At 47.7% G+C, this 25959-nt stretch overlaps 1 protein-coding gene across 1 annotated transcript in view; it reads right to left on the bottom strand.

The window, feature by feature from the left end:
* Window positions 1-22763, bottom strand: part of LOC137544240 (interleukin-1 receptor-like 2) — a 100311-nt gene extending 77548 nt beyond the window's left edge. The window contains exons 1-2 of the mRNA XM_068265290.1: window positions 22734-22763; window positions 21682-21760 (exon numbers count right to left, since the gene is read on the bottom strand). Of these exons, the coding sequence (XP_068121391.1) occupies window positions 21682-21751 (70 nt within the window). The 5' untranslated portion in view covers window positions 21752-21760; window positions 22734-22763. The remainder of the gene's footprint in view (window positions 1-21681; window positions 21761-22733) is intronic.
* Window positions 22764-25959: the final 3196 nt, after the last annotated feature.

Raw genomic sequence — 25959 nt, forward strand, 5'->3', positions numbered from 1 at the left:
CATAGCTAAAGGTGTCACATTTGAATAAGTACCATATATCTTCTTCACAGAACTAGGACATCACTGTTTATCCTATAATGTATTATCATTAGAAATTGTTTTCATTACATCTTGACATGTTGATGCTTACATTGCTGTATAATTGTCTTCCTTCATGCTTGACCTGTATTTTACCTTCTGCCTCAGTTCGGACTGATTTATGGGGAATATATAAGTAGACGCACCTCTAAGTGCTAAATGATCTCTAAAGGTGCGTACACACGCACTACGGCCGCCAACGACGGGACCGTCAGACCCTCCCGCTGGGCGGACTTTCAGCAGACTGTAGTGCGTGTGTATGCACTGTCAGCGTACTGATGAGGCGGTTTCTGAACGATCCGCTCAGCTCCTCGTAATGCTACAGCATCGTGCTATTATTCATTCCCTTCACAAACTGTCACAGTCTGTAGGAAAATCCAAAGTTTTATACCACTCCAAATAATCCAAGCTGTTCTAAAGCATACCCTGATTAATTGGGAAGAACTGTTTTAATCAATTCAACAGGTGAAAAACAGCAGCACTCTGCAGTTGGTTTGTGGACTCATGGCTAAGACAAAGGAGCTCACTGAGGACCTGCGGCTGCGACCTGCGACTTGCGGCTGCTCACAAGTCAGGACAGGGCTACAAGGCCATTTCAAAATGTTTTCAAGTTTCAGTGACTACAGTGCAAAGTATTATTAAAAAATACAAGATGTTCTGTGGTCAGAAGCCAAAAGTGACACCTGTGCTGGCCAGGAGGATAGTGAGAGAGGCGAAAAAGAATCCAAGGATCACCACCAAGGCCATCCTGATGAATTTGAGCTCTGCTGGTGGCAATTTCTCAAGGCAGACAATCAAACAATCACTGCACATTGCTGGGTTCCACGGATGCAGACCAAGGAGGACGCCACTTCTCCAGATAAGGCACACAAAAACTCGTTTGGCCTTTGCAAATGCTCATCTGGACAAGGAAGAAGACTTCTGGGCTTCTGTCTTGTGGTCAGATGAAACAAAAATTTAATTGTTTGGTCACAATGTTGTTTCTTCAACCTAATCACAGTAAACGGCACAATGAAAAAAGAGCAATACATGATGATTCTCAACGACAACATCATGCAGTCTGCAGAGAAACTTGGCCTTTGGCACCAGTGGACATTTCAGCATGACAATGACCCAAAATACACAGCAAAAATGTGAAGAACTGGTTAGCAAACAACAACATTAACGTTTTGGAGTGGCCCAGCCAGAATCCTGACTTGAATCCAATTGAGAATCTGTGGAGGGAGCTAAAGATCAGGGTAATGGCAAGAAAACCCTCCAATCTGAAAGATTTGGAGCTCATTGCTAAAGATGAATGGACAAAATACCTCTATAGACATGCAAAAAGCTGGTCTGCAGACTCTGCAGTTACAGGAAGCAGTTAGAGAGAGTCTGAAGCCAGATTAAAAATGGCTTTTTAGCTTATATTGAGCAGGGGCATGTTTGCCCCAACTAAAACGCAGCTATCCCGCAGCATAATGAGGGGTCTTTACCCCCCAAATCCCCCCTGCTACCTCCGGGGAGCACTTCCGTGTGAGGCAGGGCTATGAGCTGCAGCCCTGCCTCACACGTGTCTATCAGCAGCGGATCTCCGCCTCTCCCGCGCCCCTCTCAGTCCGCCTTTGCTGAGAGGGGCGGGGGAGAGGCGGAGATCCGCCGCTGATAGACACGTGTGAGGCAGGGCTGCAGCTCATAGCCCTGCCTCACACGGAAGCGCACAGGGGCAGCAAAATCCACGACCAAGAAAGTCGTGGATTTTGCAGGGGGGATTTGAGGGGTAAAGACCCCTCGTTATGCCCCTGTTGAATATAAGCTAAAAAGCCATTTTTAATCTGGCTTCATACTCTCTTTAAATGCTGTAATAGCCAAGAAAGGCTTTTCTATTGATTATTGAGAGGAGTATGAATAATTTGGGACTGGACACTTTTTGCTCAAATGTAAATAAAAGCTGAGAAATGTTTTTTTTTTCACCACAATAATGCCTCTTGTACCTTATCCACCTGTGTCATTTCCCATTCCCATCAAAAAAATTACTTGCTGGTTGAATAAAAGTAACTAAGTCAAAATTTGCCAGGGGTGTGAATAAATATGGGCAGCACTGTAAATGTTTAATGTAAGACACTGTGAAGCTGCAGCTCACTGCTGGGGACACTGTGAAGCTGGGACACAGTATGTGCTGGAGCTGCCATAGAGGTAAAGGAGACAATTGGCCCAGGGCCCCTGAGCTCTGCAGGGTCACCTGCACTGCTGGACCCCAAGTTGCCTTCCCCTCCTCCTGCACACATTCCAGCTTACAGATGCTAGAATGTGCTTGAACACATACATTAGTATTTATGACATTTAAAAACTATGACTAGTCCTGGACAAATGTTACTTTTTTATATACAGTATATTTTTTTATTTAAATCTTCCTTCAGTGATGGAACTATTTGAGGCTTGGCTGGATGAGTGCATGTTAGGTAATGAATGCTAAGTTTGCTATGTTTTTAAAGCATACACAATTAAAGTACACACTATTTAAATTATTAATAACAAATAATTTTGTATGCGCATAATTCTTTAACAGCGCAAAGTATTACGCGCATTAAAAACATCAACGCTCTTTTAATGCTAATGGCTGCTGGATGTGGTATGGCAGGTAAAGGGTGTATGACAGTGCACCCTGATTGGCTGACGAGCACCTGCTGACCACTTATATGTAGCTGGATGCATGTACTGCTGTGTTCTATTGCTTGTGTGTGTTGAATTTAGCATTCAGTATGGAGGCAGTGTTGGTGGGTTTTCTGGATGTGAGAGGTCCAGAGCCTGGGTGTGAGAGGTCCAGGCCCACCTGCACTCCCCTCCAGGTATCGCATATTGGCCTTGGGGCCCTGGCCAGTGAGAGAGGTCCGGGGCCCCTGGCCATCGTGCGAACCAATCGTGTGTTTTTAAACGTTTTCTTTCAGCTCTAGGACATGGCGGACAGGTGAGCGGTTAGGGAGGGACTCCTGTGGGAGGGATGCCTGCATGGGGCGGTCTTGCTAGCGACGCAATCTTGCGATGGCGTCCAACTGAAGCCTCCCACCTGAATGCTAATGGCTGCTGGATGTGGTATGGCAGGTAAAGGGTGTATGACAGTGCATCCTCATTGGCTGACGAGCACCTGCTGACCACTTATATGTAGCTGGATGCATGTACTGCTGTGTTCTATTGCTTGTGTGTGTTGAATTTAGCATTCAGCATGGAGGCAGTGTTGGTGGGTTTTCTGGATGTGAGAGGTCCAGAGCCTGGGTGTGAGAGGTCCAGGCCCACCTGCACTCCCCTCCAGGTATCGCATATTGGCCTTGGGGCCCCGGCCAGTGAGAGAGGTCCGGGGCCCCTGGCCATCGTGCAAACCAATCGTGTGTTTTTAAACGTTTTCTTTCAGCTCTAGGACATGGCGGACAGGTGAGCGGTTAGGGAGGGACTCCTGTGGGAGGGATGCCTGCACGGGGCAGTCCTGCTAGCGACACAATCTTGCGATGGCGTCCAACTGAAGCCTCCCACCTGAATGCTAATGGCTGCTGGATGTGGTATGGCAGGTAAAGGGTGTATGACAGTGCATCCTGATTGGCTGACGAGCACCTGCTGACCACTTATATGTAGCTGGATGCATGTACTGCTGTGTTCTATTGCTTGTGTGTGTTGAATTTAGCATTCAGCATGGAGGCAGTGTTGGTGGGTTTTCTGGATGTGAGAGGTCCAGAGCCTGGGTGTGAGAGGTCCAGGCCCACCTGCACTCCCCTCCAGGTATCGCATATTGGCCTTGGGGCCCGGCCAGTGAGAGAGGTCCGGGGCCCCTGGCCATCGTGCAAACCAATCGTGTGTTTTTAAACATTTTCTTTCAGCTCTAGGACATGGCGGACAGGTGAGCGCTTAGGGAGGGACCCCTGTGGGAGGGATGCCTGCATGGGGCGGTCTTGCTAGCGACGCAATCTTGCGATGGCGTCCAACTGAAGCCTCCCACCTGAATGCTAATGGCTGCTGGATGTGGTATGGCAGGTAAAGGGTGTATGACAGTGCATCCTGATTGGCTGACGAGCACCTGTTGACCACTTATATGTAGCTGGATGCATGTACTGCTGTGTTCTATTGCTTGTGTGTGTTGAAGTTAGCATTCAGCATGGAGGCAGTGTTGGTGGGTTTTCTGGATGTGAGAGGTCCAGAGCCTGGGTGTGAGAGGTCCAGGCCCACCTGCACTCCCCTCCAGGTATCGCATATTGGCCTTGGGGCCCCGCCCAGTGATAGAGGTCCGGGGCCCCTGGCCATCGTGCGAACCAATCGTGTGTTTTTAAACATTTTCTTTCAGCTCTAGGACATGGCGGACAGGTGAGCGGTTAGGGAGGGACCCCTGTGGGAGGGATGCCTGCACGGGGCAGTCCTGCTAGCGACGCAATCTTGCGATGGCGTCCAACTGAAGCCTCCCACCTGAATGCTAATGGCTGCTGGATGTGGTATGGCAGGTAAAGGGTGTATGACAGTGCATCCTGATTGGCTGACGAGCACCTGCTGACCACTTATATGTAGCTGGATGCATGTACTGCTCTGTTCTATTGCTTGTGTGTGTTGAATTTAGCATTCAGCATGGAGGCAGTGTTGGTGGGTTTTCTGGATGTGAGCGGTCCAGAGCCTGGGTGTGAGAGGTCCAGGCCCACCTGCACTCCCCTCCAGGTATCGCATATTTGCCTTGGGGCCCCGGCCAGTGAGAGAGGTCCGGGGCCCCTGGCCATCGTGCAAACCAATTGTGTGTTTTTAAACATTTTCTTTCAGCTCTAGGACATGGCGGACAGGTGAGCAGTTAGGGAGGGACCCCTGTGGGAGGGATGCCTGCATGGGGCGGTCTTGCTAGCGACGCAATCTTGTGATGGCGTCCAACTGAAGCCTCCCACCTGAATGCTAATGGCTGCTGGATGTGGTATGGCAGGTAAAGGGTGTATGACAGTGCATCCTGATTGGCTGACGAGCACCTGTTGACCACTTATATGTAGCTGGATGCATGTACTGCTGTGTTCTATTGCTTGTGTGTGTTGAATTTAGCATTCAGCATGGAGGCAGTGTTGGTGGGTTTTCTGGATGTGAGAGGTCCAGAGCCTGGGTGTGAGAGGTCCAGGCCCACCTGCACTCCCCTCCAGGTATCGCATATTGGCCTTGGGGCCCCGGCCAGTGAGAGAGGTCCGGGGCCCCTGGCCATCGTGCAAACCAATCGTGTGTTTTTAAACATTTTCTTTCAGCTCTAGGACATGGCGGACAGGTGAGCGCTTAGGGAGGGACCCCTGTGGGAGGGATGCCTGCATGGGGCGGTCTTGCTAGCGACGCAATCTTGCGATGGCGTCCAACTGAAGCCTCCCACCTGAATGCTAATGGCTGCTGGATGTGGTATGGCAGGTAAAGGGTGTATGACAGTGCATCCTGATTGGCTGACGAGCACCTGCTGACCACTTATATGTAGCTGGATGCATGTACTGCTGTGTTCTATTGCTTGTGTGTGTTGAATTTAGCATTCAGCATGGAGGCAGTGTTGGTGGGTTTTCTGGATGTGAGAGGTCCAGAGCCTGGGTGTGAAAGGTCCAGGCCCACCTGCACTCCCCTCCAGGTATCGCATATTGGCCTTGGGGTCCCGGCCAGTGAGAGAGGTCCGGGGCCCCTGGCCATCGTGCAAACCAATCGTGTGTTTTTAAACATTTTCTTTCAGCTCTAGGACATGGCGGACAGGTGAGCGGTTAGGGAGGGACCCCTGTGGGAGGGATGCCTGCATGGGGCGGTCTTGCTAGCGACGCAATCTTGCGATGGCGTCCAACTGAAGCCTCCCACCTGAATGCTAATGGCTGCTGGATGTGGTATGGCAGGTAAAGGGTGTATGACAGTGCATCCTGATTGGCTGACGAGCACCTGCTGACCACTTATATGTAGCTGGATGCATGTACTGCTGTGTTCTATTGCTTGTGTGTGTTGAATTTAGCATTCAGCATGGAGGCAGTGTTGGTGGGTTTTCTGGATGTGAGAGGTCCAGAGCCTGGGTGTGAGAGGTCCAGGCCCACCTGCACTCCCCTCCAGGTATCGCATATTGGCCTTGGGGCCTCGGCAAGTGAGAGAGGTCCGGGGCCCCTGGCCATCGTGCGAACCAATCGTGTGTTTTTAAACGGCTCTTTATTGTTTCCATACCAACCAATATCTAATGAACGCGCGCTATACCGTACTTGCTGCTAGCGCAATTGCTTGTAGCGTTATGCCAATAGTGAACACAGCGTTAACCCGTACGCGCGTTATGAAATAGCGCTGTTTAGTGAATCAACCTCATAGATTTCAGAATTAACTCTAAAATAATAATAACTCAGTAGGCAACAGTCCTAATCAGGATTTTTAAAGGTGCGTACACACACACAATAACTGATCAGTACTTAACCACTTGGGTGACAGTTCAGGGCCAAAAGGTGTACAAATGTGTCACTAGGCTATAGCCTACCAATGTGCTCTGTTGCTATGGAGGTGAGTGGAGAGACTTAGCTCTGCAAACGACAGAGAGGATTCCTGGGAACGGGGTAAAGAGAGAAACAATGCACTTGCCACAGATTATGCATTACTTTGGATTGCTTAGTATTGCATTGGAGCAGCTGTACACAGGCTAGATTCTCAGCAGACATGGCCCTCAACAGCCACCTCTGCCAAGCGTAGACTAGCATGTGAATGAGGCTAAAGAGAGGTTAGAGTGCAAAGATCAGGGGAGGTTTTGGTAATCATGTGTTATTTGCACATTGAGTTAAAGAGACCCTGTAACAAAAAAAGTTCCCCTGGGGGTACTCACCTCCGGAGGGTGAAGACTCAGGGTTACAATGAGGCTTCCCCTCCCCTGTAGCTGCAGGCAGTCCTGCGCTGGCTCCCCCGAAGTGTCCTGGAATCCTTCCTCGACAAGCCTGACAAGCGCTGATTTATTTACCTTTCCTGGCTCTAGCGGGGCGCTGTTGCGGCTTTCTGCACGGAGATAGGCGAAAATAGCCGATCTCCGTCGGGTCCGCTCTACTACTCATGCGCAGGAGACTTGCGCCTGCGCAGTAGAGCGGCCCGATAGAGATTGGCTATTTCCGCCTATCTCAGTGCAGAGAGCCGCTGCACCTGCGCTGGAGCCGGGGAGGTAAATATTTACATCACCGGCGGAAGGATTTTCGCCGCCGCCGTGGGACCGAGGAGAAGAGACCGCCACTGTGGGACCTGAGGGGAAGCCTCAATAGGATCTGGAGGCTTCCCCACCCGAGGTGAGTACCCCCCAGGGGAGATTTTCTTCGTTACAGGTTTTCTTTAAGCACAAAATTGAAGATATTGCAGAGAATCCATGCAAGTTTAGAATATAAAAATCTACTCTGATTCTTTCTTATAATAACATAATATGCAGCCTCACTTCTATCCTTCTTTCATTGCAAGTTTCACATTTAGCTGCTGGGATATGTAAGAGCTTCCATTTCTGGACTCTTGTGCTTCTACTTTTAGCATCTGCTCTAACAGTCTGGAATATCACTACACACTTGCTTCTAAACTGAGCTGATCTAACAAGCAAAATATGATCTGGGATTGGCCTAATTCACCCCAGAAGTAAAACTAGTGTGACTTTCAGCTTGCATTATAATGCAGTCCCAATTGGTTTGATCCTGCCACAGGGGTGATGTTTATCAACTGCCAACACCAAGCACAGCCTGAGAATCCTCAATGTGCACAAAATAGAGTTGATTTTGAGTATAAGCCAACCCAAAACTCTGAAAAGCATTAAAAACCTCCTACTGAATGGTTAGATGGTGTGATGCCACAACAGAAGGGTATAAGGAAAGTACTGTGCAGCCTTTCCCAATGTACGCAGTTTGGACTGTTGTGATCTAGTCTCTGCTCCCGGCTGTACAAGGTTGCTTAGTGTGATTACATCTGGCACAGTGCTAGGGTGAATTTTGGAACCAATGGATGCAGGTTGTGTGTAAATGTGAAAACACTGATTCTGCATTCACAAGCTACTGTATTCACATTCCATTCTGTGCTTTTGGGCACACATTCTTGGATCTTCATGGGACAAGTCAGAGTAAAGGGGACCATACATCCAGTCGACCATCCAATTTCATTATTTTAACAAAATTTGATGAAAATCTGTGCCGCCAAGAGCATGCCCGCTCAACAGTGCAACCAATTTTGGGCCGATATTGGTCACGTGTATCGATCGGACATGCTGCCAGATGTAAAGCCGACATGCTCGATCTGGTGCACAGTGGTAATGTCGCGTGATATCGGGATGAGCAACAAAAGCAGCAAAACCCCCGGCGCTGTCCCCCCTAGTGCAAAATGTGCCCCTCAGTGCTGTGTGCTTGAATAATTTTCCTGTCGATGTCCACATCTGGGTCCATGCTCCATCCACACACAAGCGCCCCATGTGGTTGCCGTTGTATACATGGTCATGTGTGTGACACGTGCACCCACGTTACGCTGGTAACCACATGGGGCGCATGTATGTGGACGGAGGAAAGTACATGGAGCCAGCGGCAGATACCAATGGGTAAAGTACTTTATACTGCGGTGGACAGCCCCGGGGGCAGTAAATGCAGAGTCACAATACCGATTCCCAGGAGATTTCATGCTGAAATCAATTGGGGATTGTCCTGCGGTGTATGGGCATGCAACAGATCTCAGTCCCTCCGATCAGATTTGATCGGAGACAGATCTGTCTCTTGGTCAATCTGTCCATACATGCAGAGCCCTTAACCACTTGAGGACCACAGTCTTTTCGCCCCTTAACCACTTCCCGACCGCCTAACGCACAGAGGCGGCCGGGAAGTGGAGCCCTTAAGGACCGGCTCACCCACAGAGGCGGCGGTCCATTTAAGGGCATGGGCGGAGCGATCGCGTCATCCGTGACGCGATCCTCCGCCGGCGCCTGTCACCGCTCGCTCGCCGCAACATCCCGCCGGCTATACGGAAGCGCCGGCGGGATGTTAACCCCGCGATCGCCGCATACAAAGTGTATAATACACTTTGTAATGTTTACAAAGTGTATTATACAGGCTGCCTCCTGCCCTGGTGATCCCAGTGTCCGAGGGACCACCAGGGCAGGCTGCAGCCACCCTAGTCTGCACCCAAGCACACTGATTTCTCCCCCCCCTGCCCCAGATCGCCCACAGCACCCATCAGACCCCCCCCCTGCCCACCCCCCAGACCCCTGTTTGCACCCAATCACCCCCCTAATCACCCATCAATCACTCCCTGTCACTATCTGTCAACGCTATTTTTTTTTTATCCCCCCCCCTGCTCCCTGCCCCCTCCTGATCACCCCCCACCCCTCAGATTCTCCCCAGACCACCCCCCCCCCTGTTTACTGTATGCATCTATCCCCCTGATCACCTGTCAATCACCTGTCAATCACCTGTCAATCACCCGTCAATCACCCGTCAATCACCCCCTGTCACTGCCACCCATCAATCAGCCCCTAACCTGCCCCTTGCGGGCAATCTGATCACCCCCCCACACCAATAGATCGCCCACAGATCCGACATCAGATCACCTCCCAAATCCATTGTTTACATCTATTCTCTCCTCTAAACACCCACTAATTACCCATCAATCACCCATCAATCACCCCCTATCACCACCTGTCACTGTTACCCATCAGATTAGACCCTAATCTGCCCCTTGCGGGCACCCAATCGCCCGCCTACACGCTCAGATTGCCCTCAGACCCCCCCTTATCAATTCGCCAGTGCATTAATTACATCTGTTCTTCCCTGTAATAACCCACTGATCACCTGTCAATCACCTGCCAATCACCTATCACCCATCAATCACCCCCTGTCACCCCCTGTCACTGCCACCCATCAATCAGCCCCTAACCTGCCCCTTGCGGGCAATCTGATCACCCACCCACACCATTAGATCGCCCGCAAACCCGCCGTCAGATTACCTCCCAAATGTATCGTTTACATCTGTTATCTTCTCTAAACACCCACTAATTACCCATCAATCACCCATCAATCACCCCCTATCACCACCTGTCACTGTTACCCATCAGATTAGACCCTAATCTGCCCCTTGCGGGCACCCAATCGCCCGCCTACACGCTCAGATTGCCCTCAGACCCCCCCTTATCAATTCGCCAGTGCAATATTTACATCTGTCCTTCCCTGTAATAACCCACTGATCACCTGTCAATCACCTGCCAATCACCTATCACCCATCAATCACCCCCTGTCACTGCCACCCAACAATCAGCCCCTAACCTGCCCCTTGCGGGCAAACTGATCACCCACCCACACCAATAGATCGCCCGCAGATCCGACATCAGATCACCACCCAAGCGCAGTGTTTCCATCTATTCTCTCCTCTAAACACCCACTAATTACCCATCAATCACCCATCAATCACCCCCTATCACCACCTGTCACTGTTACCCATCAGATCAGACCCTAATCTGCCCCTTGCGGGCACCCAATCGCCCGCCTACACGCTCAGATTGCCCTCAGACCCCCCCTTATCAATTCGCCAGTGCAATATTTACATCTGTTCTCCCCTGTAATAACCCACTGATTACCTGTCAATCACCTATCAATCACCCATCAATCACCCCCTGTCACTGCCACCCATCAATCACCCCCTGTCACTGCCACCCATCAATCACCCGCTGTCACTGCCACCCATCAATCAGCCCCTAACCTGCCCCTTGCGGGCAAACTGATCACCCACCCACACCAATAGATCGCCCGCAGATCCGACATCAGATCACTACCCAAGCGCAGTGTTTCCATCTATTCTCTACCCTAAACACCCACTAATTACCCATCAATCACCCCCTGTCACTGCTACCTATCAGATTAGACCCTTATCTGCCCCTAGGGCACTCAATCACCCGCCCACACCCTCAGAATGCCCTCAGACCCCAGCCCTGATCACTTCGCCAGTGCATTGCTTGCATCTATTCCCCCCTCTAATCACACCTTGAGACACCCATCAATCACCTCCTGTCACCCCCTAGCACACCTACCCATCAGATCAGGCCCCAATTTGCCCCGTGTGGGCTCCTGATCACTCGGCCAAACCCTCAGACCCCCTTCCGATCACCTCCCCAGTGCATTGATTGCATCTATTTTCCCCTCTAACCACCCCCTGAGACACCCATCAATCACCTCCTGTCACCCCCCTAGCACTCCTATCCATCAGATCAGGCCCAATACAACCTGTCATCTAAAAGGCCACCCTGCTTATGACCGGTTCCACAAAATTCGCCCCCTCATAGACCACCTGTCATCAAAATTTGCAGATGCTTATACCCCTGAACAGTCATTTTGAGACATTTGGTTTCCAGACTACTCACGGTTTTGGGCCTGTAAAATGCCAGGGCGGTATAGGAACCCCACAAGTGACCCCATTTTAGAAAAAAAAGACACCCCAAGGTATTCTGTTAGGTGTATGACGAGTTCATAGAAGATTTTATTTTTTGTCAAAAGTTAGCGGAAATTAATTTTTATTGGTTTTTTTTCACAAAGTGTCATTTTTCACTAACTTGTGACAAAAAATAAAATCTTCTATGAACTCGCCATACACCTAACGGAATACCTTGGGGTGTCTTCTTTCTAAAATGGGGTCACTTGTGGGGTTCCTATACTGCCCTGGCACTTTAGGGGCCCTAAACCGCGAGGAGTAGTCTAGAAAACAAATGCTTCAAAATGACCTGTGAATAGGACGTTGGGCCCCTTAGCGCACCTAGGCTGCAAAAAAGTGTCACACATGTGGTACCGCCGTACTCAGGAAAAGTAGTATAATGTGTTTTGGGGTGTATTTTTACACATACCCATGCTGGGTGGGAGAAATTTCTATGTAAATGGACAATTGTGTGTAAAAAAATCAAACAATTGTCATTTACAGAGATATTTCTCCCACTTAGCATGGGTATGTGTAAAAATACACCCCAAAACGCATTATACTACTTCTCCTGAGTACAGCGGTACCACATGTGTGGCACTTTTTTACACCCTAAGTACGCTAAGGGGCCCAAAGTCCAATGAGTACCTTTAGGATTTCACAGGTCATTTTGCGACATTTGGTTTCAAGACTACTCCTCACGGTTTAGGGCCCCTAAAATGCCAGGGCAGTATAGGAACCCCACAAATGACCCCATTTTAGAAAGAAGACACCCCAAGGTATTCCGTTAGGAGTATGGTGAGTTCATAGAAGTTTTTATTTTTTGTCACAAGTTAGCGGAAAATGACACTTTGTGGAAAAAAACTATTAAAATCAATTTCCGCTAACTTGTGACAAAAAAATAAAAACTTCTATGAACTCACCATACTCCTAACGGAATACCTTGGGGTGTCTTCTTTCTAAAATGGGGTCATTAGTGGGGTTCCTATACTGCCCTGGCATTTTAGGGGCCCTAAACCGTGAGGAGTAGTCTTGAAACAAAAGTGACCTGTGAAATCCTAAAGGTACTCATTGGACTTTATGCCCCTTAGTGCAGTTAGGGTGCAAAAAAGTGCCACACATGTGGTATCGCCGTACTCGGGAGAAGTAGTACAATGTGTTTTGGGGTGTATTTTTACACATACCCATGCTGGGTGGGAGAAATACCTCTGTAAATGACAATCTTTTGATTTTTTTACACACAATTGTCCATTTACAGAGGTATTTCTCCCACCCAGCATGGGTATGTGTAAAAATACACCTCAAAACACATTGTACTACTTCTCCCGAGTATGGCGATACCACATGTGTGGCACTTTTTTGCACCCTAACTGCGCTAAAGGGCCCAAAGTCCAATGAGTACCTTTAGGATTTCACAGGTCATTTTGAGAAATTTCGTTTCAAGACTACTCCTCACGGTTTAGGGCCCCTAAAATGCCAGGGCAGTATAGGAACCCCACAAATGACCCCATTTTAGAAAGAAGACACCCCAAGGTATTCCGTTAGGAGTATGGTGAGTTCATAGAAGATTTTATTTTTTGTCAAAAGTTAGCGGAAATTGATTTTAATTGTGTTTTTTCACAAAGTGTCATTTTCCGCCAACTTGTGACAAAAAATAAAATCTTCTATGAACTCGCCATACTACTAACGGAATACCTTGGGGTGTCTTCTTTCTAAAATGGGGTCATTTGTGGGGTTCCTATACTGCCCTGGCATTTTAGGGGCCCTAAACCGTGAGGAGTAGTCTTGAAACGAAATTTCTCAAAATGACCTGTGAAATCCTAAAGGTACTCATTGGACTTTGGGCCCTTTAGCGCAGTTAGGGTGCAAAAAAGTGCCACACATGTGGTATCGCCGTACTCAGGAGAAGTAGTATAATGTGTTTTGTGGTGTATTTTTACACATACCCATGCTGAGTGGGAGAAATATCTCTGTAAATGGACAATTGTGTGTAAAAAAAATTAACAAATTGTCATTTACAGAGATATTTCTCCCACCCAGCATGGGTATGTGTAAAAATACACCCCAAAACACATTATACTACTTCTCCTGAGTACGGCAATACCACATGTGTGGCACTTTTTTGCAGCCTAACTGCGCTAAGGGGTCCAAAGTCCAATGAGCACCTTTAGGCTTTACAGGGGTGCTTACAATTTAGCACCCCCCAAAATGTCAGGACAGTAAACACACCCCACAAATGATCCCATTTTGGAAAGTAGACCCTTCAAGGTATTCAGAGAGGGGCATGGTGAGTCCGTGGCAGATTTCATTTTTTTTTTGTCGCAAGTTAGAAGAAATGGAAACTTTTTTTTTTTTTTTTTTTTTCACAAAGTGTCATTTTCTGCTTACTTGTGACAAAAAATAATATCTTCTATGAACTCACTATGCCTCTCAGTGAATACTTTGGGATGTCTTCTTTCCAAAATGGGGTCATTTGGGGGGTATTTATACTATCCTGGAATTCTAGCCCCTCATGAAACATGACAGGGGGTCAGAAAAGTCAGAGATGCTTGAAAATGGGAAAATTCACTTTTTGCACCATAGTTTGTAAACGCTATAACTTTTACCCAAACCAATAAATATACACTGAATGGGTTTTTTTTATCAAAAACATGTTTGTCCACATTTTTCGCGCTGCATGTATACAGAAATTTTACTTTATTTGAAAAATGTCAGCACAGAAAGTTAAAAAAATCATTTTTTTGCCAAAATTCATGTCTTTTTTGATGAATATAATAAAAAGTAAAAATCGCAGGAGCAATCAAATAGCCCCAAAAGAAAGCTGTATTAGTGACAAGAAAAGGAGCCAAAATTCATTTAGGTGGTAGGTTGTATGAGCGAGCAATAAACCGTGAAAGCTGCAGTGGTCTGAATGGAAAAAAAGTGGCCGGTCTTAAGGGGTAGAAAGCCCTAGGTCCTCAAGTGGTTAAGGACCAGAGCCTTTTTCTCCATTCAGACCACTGCAGCTTTCACGGTTTATTGCTCGCTCATACAACCTACCACCTAAATGAATTTTACCTCCTTTTCTTGTCACTAATACAGCTTTCTTTTGGTGCTATTTGATTGCTGCTGCGAGTTTTACTTTTTATTATATTCATCAAAAAAGACATGAATTTTGGCAAAAAAATGACTTTTTTAAATTTCTGTGCTGACATTTTTCAAATAAAGTAAAATGTCCTATACATTTGAGCGCGAAAGTTATTCTGCTACATGTCTTTGATTAAAAAAAAACCATTCAGTGTATATTTATTGGATTGGGTAAAAGTTATAGCGTTTACAAACTATGGTGCCAAAAGTGAATTTTCCCATTTTCAAGCATCTCTGACTTTTCTGCGCACCTGTCAGGTTTCATGAGGGGCTAAAATTCCAGGATAGTATACCCCCCAAAATGACCCCATTTTGGAAAGAAGACATCCCAAAGTATTCAGTGAGAGGCATGGTGAGTTCATAGAAGATTTTATTTTTTGTCACAAGTTAGCGGAAAATGACACTTTGTGACAAAAAAAAAAAAAAGTTTCCATTTCTTCTAACTTGCGACAAAAAAAAATGAAATCTGCCACGGACTCACTATGCTCCTCTCTGAATACCTTGAAGTGTCTACTTTCCAAAATGGGGTAATTTGTGAGGTGTGTTCACTGTCCTGGCATGTTGCGGGGTGCCTAATTGTAAGCACCCCTGTAAAGCCTAAAGATGCTCATTGGACTTTGGGCTCCTTAGCGCAGTTAGGCTGCAAAAAAGTGACACACATGTGGTATTGCCGTACTCAGGAGAAGTAGTATAATGTGTTTTGGGGTGTATTTTTACACATACCCATGCTGGGTGGGAGAAATATCTCCGTAAATGACAATTTTTTTTACACACAATTGTCTATTTATAGAGATATTTCTCCCACTCAGCATGGTTATGTAGAAAAATACACCCCAAAACACATTATACTACATCTCCTGAGTACGGCGATACCACGTGTGGCACTTTTTTGCACCCTAACTGCGCTAAGGGGCCCAAAGTCCAATGAGTACCTTTAGGATTTCACAGGCCATTTTGAGAAATTTGGTTTCAAGACTACTCCTCACGGTTTAGGGCCCCTAAAATGCCAGGACAGTATAGGAACCCCACAAATTACCCCATTTTAGAAAGAAGACACCCCAAGGTATTCCGTCAGGAGTATGGTGAGTTCATAGAAGATTTTTTTTTTTTTTGTCACAAGTTAGCGGAAATTGATTTTTATTGGTTTTTTTCACAAAGTGTCATTTTCCGCTAACTTGTGACAAAAAATAAAATCTTCTATGAACTCACCGTACTCCTAACGGAATATCTTGGGGTGTCTTCTTTCTAAAATTGGGTCATTTGTGGGTTCCTATACTGCCCTGGCATTTTAGGGGCCCTAAACCGTGAGGAGTAGTCTTGAAACCAAATGTCGCAAAATGACCTGTGAAATCCTAAAGGTACTCATTGGACTTTGGGCCCCTTAGCGCAGTTAGGGTGCAAAAAAGTGCCACACATGTGGTATCGCCGTACTCAGAAGAAGTAGTATAATGTGTTTTGGGGTGTATTTTTACACATACAGATGCTGCGTGGGAGAAATATCTCTGTAAATGACAATTATTTTATTTTTTTTACACACAATTGTCCATTTACAGAAAGATTTCTCCCACCCAGCATGGGTATGTGTAAAAATACACCACAAAACACATTATACTACTTCTCCTGAGTATGGCGATACCACATGTGTGACACTTTTTTGCAGCCTAGGTGCGCTAAGGGGCCCAACGTCCTATTCACAGGTCATTTTGAGGCATTTGTTTTCTAGACTACTCCTCACGGCTTAGGGCCCCTAAAATGCCAGGGCAGTATAGGAACCCCACAAGTGACCCCATTTTAGAAAGAAGACACCCCAAGGTATTCCGTTAGGGGTATGGTGAGTTCATAGAAGATTTTATTTTTTGTCACAAGTTAGTGAAAAATGACACTTTGTGAAAAAAAACAATAAAAATCAACTTCCGCTAACTTTTGACAAAGAATAAAATGTTCTATGAACTCGTCATACACCTAACAGAAAACCTTGGGATGTCTTTTTTTCTAAAATGGGGTCACTTGTGGGGTTCCTATACCGCCCTGGCATTTTACGGGCCCAAAACCGTGAGAAGTCTGGAAACCAAATGTCTCAAAATGACTGTTCAGGGGTATAAGCATCTGCAAATTTTAATGACAGGTGGTCTATGAGGGGGCAAATTTTGTGGAACCGGTCATAAGCAGGGTGGCCTCTTAGATGACAGGATGTATTGGGCCTGATCTGATGGATAGGAGTGCTAGGGGGGTGACAGGAGGTGATTGATGGGTGTCTCAGGGGGCGGTTAGAGGGGAAAATAGATGCAATCAATGCACTGGGGAGGTGATCGGAAGGGGGTCTGAGGGGGATCTGAGGGTTTGGCCGAGTGATCAGGAGCCCACACGGGGCAAATTAGGGCCTGATCTGATGGGTAGGTGTGCTAGGGGGTGACAGGAGGTGATTGATGGGTGTCTCAAGGTGTGATTAGAGGGGGGAAATAGATGCAAGCAATGCACTGGCGAGGTGATCAGGGCTGGGGTCTGAGGGCGTTCTGAGGTGTGGGCGGGCGATTGGGTGCCCTAGGGGCAGATTAGGGTCTAATCTGATGGGTAACAGTGACAGGTGGTGATAGGGGGTGATTGATGGGTAATTAGTGGGTGTTTAGAGGAGAGAAGAGATGTAAACACTGCACTTGGGAGGTGATCTGATGTCGGACCTGCGGGCGATCTATTGGTGTGGGTGGGTGATCAGATTGCCCGCAAGGGGCAGGTTAGGGGCTGATTGATGGGTGGCAGTGACAGGGGGTGATTGATGGGTGGCAGTGACAGGGGGTGATTGATGGGTGATTGACAGGTGATCAGTGGGTTATTACAGGGAATAACAGATGTAAATATTGCACTGGCGAATTGATAAGGGGGGTCTGAGGGCAATCTGAGCGTGTGGGCGGGTGATTGGGTGCCCGCAAGGGGCAGATTAGGGTCTAATCTGATGGGTAACAGTGACAGGTGGTGATAGGGGGTGATTGATGGGTAATTAGTGTGTGTTTAGAGGAGAGAAGAGATGTAAACACTGCACTTGGGAGGTGATCTGATGTCGGACCTGCGGGCGATCTATTGGTGTGGGTGGGTGATCAGATTGCCCGCAAGGGGCAGGTTAGGGGCTGATTGATGGGTGGCAGTGACAGAGGGTGATTGATGGGTGGCAGTGACAGGGGGTGATTGATGGGTTATTGACAGGTGATCAGTGGGTTATTACAGGGAATAACAGATGTAAATATTGCACTGGCGAATTGATAAGGGGGGGTCTGAGGGCAATCTGAGCGTGTGGGTGGGTGATTGGGTGCCCGCAAGGGGCAGATTGGGGTCTAATCTGATGGGTAACAGTGACAGGTGGTGATAGGGGGTGATTGATGGGTGATTGATGGGTAATTAGTGGGTGTTTAGAGGAGAGAAGAGATGTAAACACTGCACTTGGGAGGTGATCTGATGTCGGATCTGCGGGCGATCTATTGGTGTGGGTGGGTGATCAGATTGCCCGCAAGGGGCAGGTTAGGGGCTGATTGAAGGGTGGCAGTGACAGGGGATGATTGACGGGTGATTGACGGGTGATTGACAGGTGATTGACAGATGATTGACAGGTGATCAGGGGGGATAGATGCATACAGTACACAGGCGGGGGGGGGGGTCTGGGGACAATCTGAGGGGTGGGGGGTGATCAGGAGGGAGTAGGGGGCAGATTAGGGACTAAAAAAAAAAATAACGTTGACAGATAGTGACAGGGAGTGATTGATGGGTGATTAGGGGGGTGACTGGGTGCAAACAGTGGTCTGGGGGGTGGGCAGGGGGGGGTCTGAGGCGTGCTGTGGGCGATCAGGGGGCGGGGGGGGGAAATCAGTGTGCTTGGGTGCAGACTAGGGTGGCTGCAGCCTGCCCTGGTGGTCCATCGGACACTGGGACCACCAGGGCAGGAGGCAGCCAGTATAATAGGCTTTGTATACATTACAAAGCCTATTATACATTGTTTCAGCGGCGATCTGGGTGCTAGTAACCCGCCGGCGCTTCCGAAGGGCCGGCGGGTTACAGCGAACGGTGGGCGGAGCCAGTCCCCGGCGGCTGATCGCGTCACGAATGACGCGATCGCCGCATAGCCACTCCCGCAGCCGCCTCCGCCGATGGGCGTATTGCGGTCGTTTGGGCCCGGACTTTGCCGCCGCCCATCGGCTGGGGGCGGTCCTTAAGTGGTTAACCAGTACATTATCCAGCCACTAAGGGGAAAACAGGTCTAGGTAGGAAGTGGTTAATATTGGTACAATATCAATGTAATACAGGTAGTCCCCGACTTACGAATGCCTGACTTACGAAAGACCCGCCGATATGAACGGAATGTATTCTTTGTTTCCATGGGAACAAGTAAAGAAACATTTTTCAAATTGGACTTGTAGTTTTTGAGAAAATCGATTTTAAAAAAATCAAATAAAAAATGGCTTTTAAACTTGTATAAACTGGTACAAAGGGCAGAGATGACACAGAGGGGGACACTGGAGGCACAGGGGGGTACAGAGGAGGGAGTATACTGAAAAACACGTTATCTGATTCACATATCTATACCAGTGGCGTCCCTACCATAGGGCGGCAGGGGGCGCCCCGCACCGGGTGTCGGGCGCCCCAGGGGGTGTCATCAAGGCCTCCCACAGAGGCCTGCGCAGGACAGGAGGGGAAGCAGCACGGAAAGGAGGGGTGGCGGGGAAAGCGGCGGGGAGGGGGGCCGGACCCCCCACCTCCCTCACCTGGGTCCCCTCCTTCTGGCGCTTCCCCCTCCTAATTAGTAGCAGCGGGCACGGGCAGCAGCGGGCAAGAGGACTTACTCACCTCCTTCCTGCGTTCCAGGCGATGGCAAATAGCGTCATCGTCACGTGACGCTGGTCTCCGCCTTCTCCACCGCTCACTGTGCTTCCTGATTGGCGGAAGCACAGTGAGTGACAGAGAAGTCGGAGACCAGCGTCGCATGAGGATGACGCTATGCGCCGCCGCTATCGCCAGGAGCAGGTGAGTGAGTCTTCTTCGCCGCTCCTGCCCGCTGCTGCTAATTAGGAGGGGGAAGCGCCAGAAGGAGGGGGACCCAGGTGAGGGAGGTGGGGGGTCCTGCCCCCCTCCCTGCCACCCCTCCTTCCAGGCTTTCCTCACACTGGGGGCAACTAAACTAGCTATACTGGGGGCAACTATACTAGCTATACTAGGGGCAATTATACTAGCTATTCTGGGGGCAACTGTACTGGCTATACTGGGGGCAACTAAACTATCTATACTGGGGGCAGCTATACTAGCTATACTGGGGGCAGCTATACTGGGGGCAGCTATACTAGCTATACTGGGGGCAGCTATACTAGCTATACTGGGGGCAGCTATACTGGGGGCAGCTATACTAGCTATACTGGGGGCAGCTATACTAGCTATACTGGGGGCAGCTATACTGGGGGCAGCTATACTAGCTATACTGGGGGGCAGCTATACTGGGGGCAGCTATACTAGCTATACTGGGGGCAGCTATACTAGCTATACTGGGGGCAGCTATACTAGCTATACTGGGGGGCAGCTATACTGGGGGCAGCTATACTGGGGGCAGCTATACTAGCTATACTGGGGGCAGCTATACTGGGGGCAGCTATACTAGCTATACTGGGGGCAGCTATACTGGGGGCAGCTATACTAGCTATACTGGGGGCAGCTATACTAGCTATACTGGGAGGCAGCTATACTAGGGGCAGCTATACTGGGGGCAGCTATACTAGCTATACTGGGGGCAGCTAAACTAGCTATACTGGGGGCAACTAAACTAGCTATACTTGGGGCAGCTATACTAGCTATACTGGGGGAAGCTATACTGGGGGCAACTATACTAGCTATACTGGGGGCAGCTATACTGGGGGCAGCTATACTAGCTATACTGGGGGCAGCTATACTAGCTATACTGGGGGGCAGCTATACTGGGGGCAGCTATACTAGCTATACTGGGGGCAGCTATACTAGCTATACTGGGGGCAGCTATACTGGGGGCAGCTATACTAGCTATACTGGGGGCAGCTATACTAGCTATACTGGGGGCAGCTATACTAGCTATACTGGGGGCAGCTATACTGGGGGCAGCTATACTGGGGGCAGCTATACTAGCTATACTGGGGGCAGCTATACTAGCTATACTGGGGGCAACTATACTAGCTATACTGGGGGCAACTATACTAGCTATACTGGGGGCAGCTATACTAGCTATACTGGGGGCAGCTATACTAGCTATATTGGGGGCAGCTATACTAGCTATACTGGGGGCAGCTATACTAGCTATACTGGGGGCAGCTATACTAGCTATACTGGGGGCAGCTATACTGGGGGCAGCTATACTAGCTATACTGGGGGCAGCTATACTAGCTATACTGGGGGCAACTAAACTAGCTATACTGGGGGCAGCTATACTGGGGGCAGCTATACTGGGGGCAGCTATACTAGCTATACTGGGGGCAGCTATACTAGCTATACTGGGGGCAGCTAAACTAGCTATACTGGGGGCAACTAAACTAGCTATACTTGGGGCAGCTATACTAGCTATACTGGGGGCAACTAAACTAGCTATACTTGGGGCAGCTATACTAGCTATACTGGGGGCAACTAAACTAGCTATACTTGGGGCAGCTATACTAGCTATACTGGGGGCAGCTATACTGGGGGCAACTATACTAGCTATACTGGGGGCAGCTATACTAGCTATACTGGGGGCAAATATACTAGCTACACTGGGGGCAAATATACTAGCTACACTGGGGGCAAATATACTAGCTATACTGGGGGCAACTAAACTAGCTATACTGGGGGCAACTATACTAGCTCCACTGGGGGCAGCTATACTGGGGGCAACTATACTAGCTAATACTTTAAAATACAGTTAGCTCCGCCCTCATATGGTCATGACCACGCCCATTGTTTTGCTGCGAAGCACGCCGCAGGTTGTGGCCATTTTTAGGGGGGGGGGGTCTTTTAATACCCAGCACCGGGTGCCAAATGCCCTAGGTACGCCACTGTACACATCATCAGAGTATTATAACACTGGAAGACATTATAAAGTAAATAATAAGATAACAGTATACTTACTGCTTTGGTGAAAAATGCATGACAAAACTGGACTTTTCAGAAGCAGCAAAATAAATAGTTGTCCCAACATGTTATGGACCTGTAAAAAGAGCACAATGAATGTATACTCAGGATGGTAAATTTAAATATTTTACCAGAAACGAGTTAATATAAAAGATTTATACATACCTGGGGCTTCCTCCAGCCCCATCCGCACGGATTGCTCCCATACGATCCATGTGCATGGGGCTGGAGGAAGCCCCAGGTATGTATAAATCTTTTATATTAGCTCGTCTCTGGTACACTTTAAGTGGAAAAAGCCTACACGGTTCCTTGCTACTGGCCAGGTACAGTGCAGCCATGCTTCGGGGGGTTTAGCACTAGAATGGCCAGATGGAGGATAAAGGGAGAATCCTCGGCAGGATCCAGAGATTTTTTTCCTCTGAGGTAAGTATCAGTTTTTTGTGTTGTTACCATCACAGGATTACATGAAATGACCTGTCAGGAGGCATTTCCACCTTTTTCTCTGTGCTAATAAAGCATATCTAACTATCTATCTATCTACCTATCTATAATATATATAGGGCAGCACGGTGGCGTAGTGGTTAGCACTCTCGCCTTGCAGCGCTGGGTCCCTGGTTCGAATCTCAGCCAGGGCACTATCTGCAAAGAGTTTGTATGTTCTCTCCGTGTCTGCGTGGGTTTCCTCCGGGCACTCCGGTTTCCTCCCACATTCCAAAAACATACAGATAAGTTAATTGGCTCCCCCTAAAAAAATTGGCCCTAGACTACAGTACGTACACTACATAATATAGATTATGGCAATGGTAGGGATTAGATTGTGAGCTCCTTTGAGGGACAGTTAGTGACAAGATATATATTATACACTGTACAGCGCTGCGTAATATGTCGGCGCTATATAAATACTAAATAATAATAATAATAATATGGAATTCCAAGTGCACTGAATTAACTAATAGACTTTAGGTTGAACACGTACCTGATATACCTGATACCTGTGTTTTCAGATCTGCCAAAGAGACAACTATTGAGTCAGGAAAGTTCATATATACCTGTTAGATGTCACTGCTCCTCTGGTAGCTATCAGACTGGATAATTATTAAATGTATAATCTTGATACTTGTCCTCCTTTATATTCAGTACATGCTAAATGAAGGTGCTCATAGAGTAAGGGATTTCCCAGTGACTAAGTGACCAGCCAAAGAAACAACAATAGTGAACATTGGCCTCAATTCACTAAGCAGTTTAGACTAGTCTACTGCTGGTCTGATGAAAACCAGTAATCAGTCGCATCAAAGGGGAATTCACTTATATCTACAGAATTTTTTAGACCTGTTTGTAGACCTGGTCTAAAACATTCGGTAATTAGGTCGGTAAAGCAGGGGGAGTGATCAAAAGTTGCAATTCACAAAGGCAAACAACAAGTCACCACGCCCACTTTTTCCGACAGAAATTAGATCAGCTAATTTCTGTCGGTAAAGTACATATTTGAGGTATTTTAGATGTGAGGATAGATCCTTTTGAATTAATTATGCAGGAGTTTAATTGTATCCAGAGGAGAGCTCGTCAGAGGAGAAGGATGTCAGTAATAAAGTCTTTCCCTGAATATAAGCCACTGTCTTATATTATTTTTGGGGGGGAAATATGTGCTAGGGCTTATTTTCGGGAGAGGGGGCTTCCTTTTAGGATAGGGGTAGATGCTATGTGTATGGGGAGGGGTGTGGTCTCTTACTGCACCTCCCTTGTGGCTGCGTCCCCCTCCGTTTCTTGTAACTTCTCCAGTGTATGCGGCAGCATAGTATTGATGCTGTGAGGGCACCCTTTGACCCTCACGCTGATGCTGTATGCAGTATGCTAGGTCGGCTCTGCGCTAGCGCTCTCCTCTTGTCATAATCAATGTGCACCTGGAATGCATCAGCCGGGCGCACATTGATTATGACAAGATGGGAGCGCCAGCGCAGAGCCGACCTAGCGTACTGCATACAGTGTCAACTTGAGGGTCAAATGGCGCCCTCACAGCAGCAATACTATGCTGCCACATACACTGGAGAAGTTACAAGAAACGGAGTGGGACTCAGCCAAAAGGGAGGTGCGGTAAGAGACCACACCCCTCCCCACACACACAGCATCCCAGCTAGGTCTAATTTTCAGGGGATGGTTTATATTTCAAGCATGCTTGAAATATAAACTAGGTCTTATTTTCGGGGGAGGTCTTACATTCTGCTCCAGGTAAGTATGGTACCTAGGATGGCTTCCATCTCAGGCAGAGGCGGGACAAGGTCCTCCAGCACCCAAGGCTGAGACACCAAAGTGCTCCCCTCTATCCCTGCCACTCCAGCCATCACACACTGATTGCTATTAGACTAAGAGGTGCCACAGGGCCCACAACCTCCCCAACACCTTAATATCTAGTTTTCGGGCTTGCAGTCACTGCTATGTATCCCCTTTTCTTATTTCTTTCTGCTTCAAACACAATTAGTAATGACAGCTGAATGAATTGTGCGCCCTCTCCTACACTGCGCCCTGAGGCTGGAGCCTCTCCAGCCTATGCCTCAGCCCGGCCCTGATCTCAGGTTCACTTTAACTTGCTCACATAGATTGACACTGTCAGATTCTCTGACATTTGACTCACCCACCTACACTGACAGACATGGATTCATTCACGCTGACTGACAGGCTCACTCAGAGATGCTCTCAGGCCTCATTCACACTGCAATATTTTTTTATTAGAAACTTGATAAATGCTACTGAAATTTTATGTGACTGGCAGTGTTCACACTTAGCAATCGACAGCGATTTGATGAAAGCACAAACAACGCTGCAGTTAGGGGGGGGGGTTGTGATTTTTGAAACCGTTTGTGTTTCAATGTTATTAAATAACAAAATGCAATTGCTCTAAAAATCGCTTTCCTGTACAGCAAAACATTTTAGTAAAATCGTTTAGCAACATACTAATGATTGAGCATGTGTTTTTGTTTCTTTTTTTTTTTTTTTAATACCTCAGATTATTCACATGCTCAACTAATAAGTACATAACTTCATTGCCATGCTCCCGAGTTGAGCTGAACTATCATCGTTGGTTATCTTTGACAAATTGCTTCATTACTTTATTGTTGCTACTTATAAAAATCCTTTTTGAGCAGAACAAAGACAACCACTCTTGCGTATACAAATCATCCACAAAGCATCTTTCTGCTTTATATGTTTCAGCACAATCAATCATTCACCATTCAATCCTTCTCGATTCTTGCTGCCCTTGACTCTAACGCCACGCACCCCTTGTCCCAAATAGCATTACTGCCCAAATATCTTCATCCATTTTAATCGCCACTTATCTATTATTCTACAATGGGTACGTTCGTCTGCCTCCCACTCCTCTAATTTCAAGAAATTACCCATTTCTCCTATCCATTCCCTCAGATCTGGTACATTTGTGCTTTTCCATTTAAGTGCTATCAATTTCTTAGCTACTACAGCCGCCGGAAATATCAAATTAGAGTCATCTCCTAGTCCAAAAATAACCTCCTCTTCTGTAAATTTACATATATTTGGCGCCTGCCTGTTGCAGAATGTTTCAATATCCATCCAAAATTTTTGGATCCTAGGACAGGTCCACCACATATGTCTAATACCTTTTTTCCATGGACTGTTGATAGGCAGTGAATTGTCCCTCAAACTTTCACAGATGCTAACTGCTGCCTGGTAACTGCTCGTTGCTGCCTGATAACTGCTCATTGCTGCCTGGTAACTGCTTGCTGAGCACACAGCTCAACAGTCCGTGGAAAAGAGGCCTAAGTGAACCCCTATCAGTTTGGCATCCCCAGCATATATATCGCCCATATTTGCCCCCATCTTTCCCAATTGACCCAGAGAGACGTACCATCTTGCCACCAGCTTATAGTTGACCAGCTGGTACCCGGGGTTTTGAGATAGCCAGATATTCTGGAATATTTTCCCCCAGTCCAGAGCATATGAAAATTCTAACTCCTTTGCCCATTTGGTACCGAAGGGGGGAAGAGGCACTTACCAGGCAGCAGTGAGCAGTTGTGAGTGTTTGAGAGGCATTTCACTGCCTATCAACTGCCCATAGAACTCACAACTGCTCCCTGCTGCCTGGTAATTGCTCGCTGCTGCCGCCTGGTAACTGCTCACAGTTGTCTGGTAACTTCTCACCACAGTGATCAGCAAGCAGTTACCAGGCAGCAGTGAGCAGTTGTGAGAATTTGAGAGGCATTTCACTGCCTATCAACTGCCTGTGGAAAAGAGGACTAAGGCCTC

This window comes from Hyperolius riggenbachi, chromosome 2 (assembly GCF_040937935.1).
Source record: "Hyperolius riggenbachi isolate aHypRig1 chromosome 2, aHypRig1.pri, whole genome shotgun sequence".
NCBI lineage: Eukaryota > Metazoa > Chordata > Amphibia > Anura > Hyperoliidae > Hyperolius > Hyperolius riggenbachi.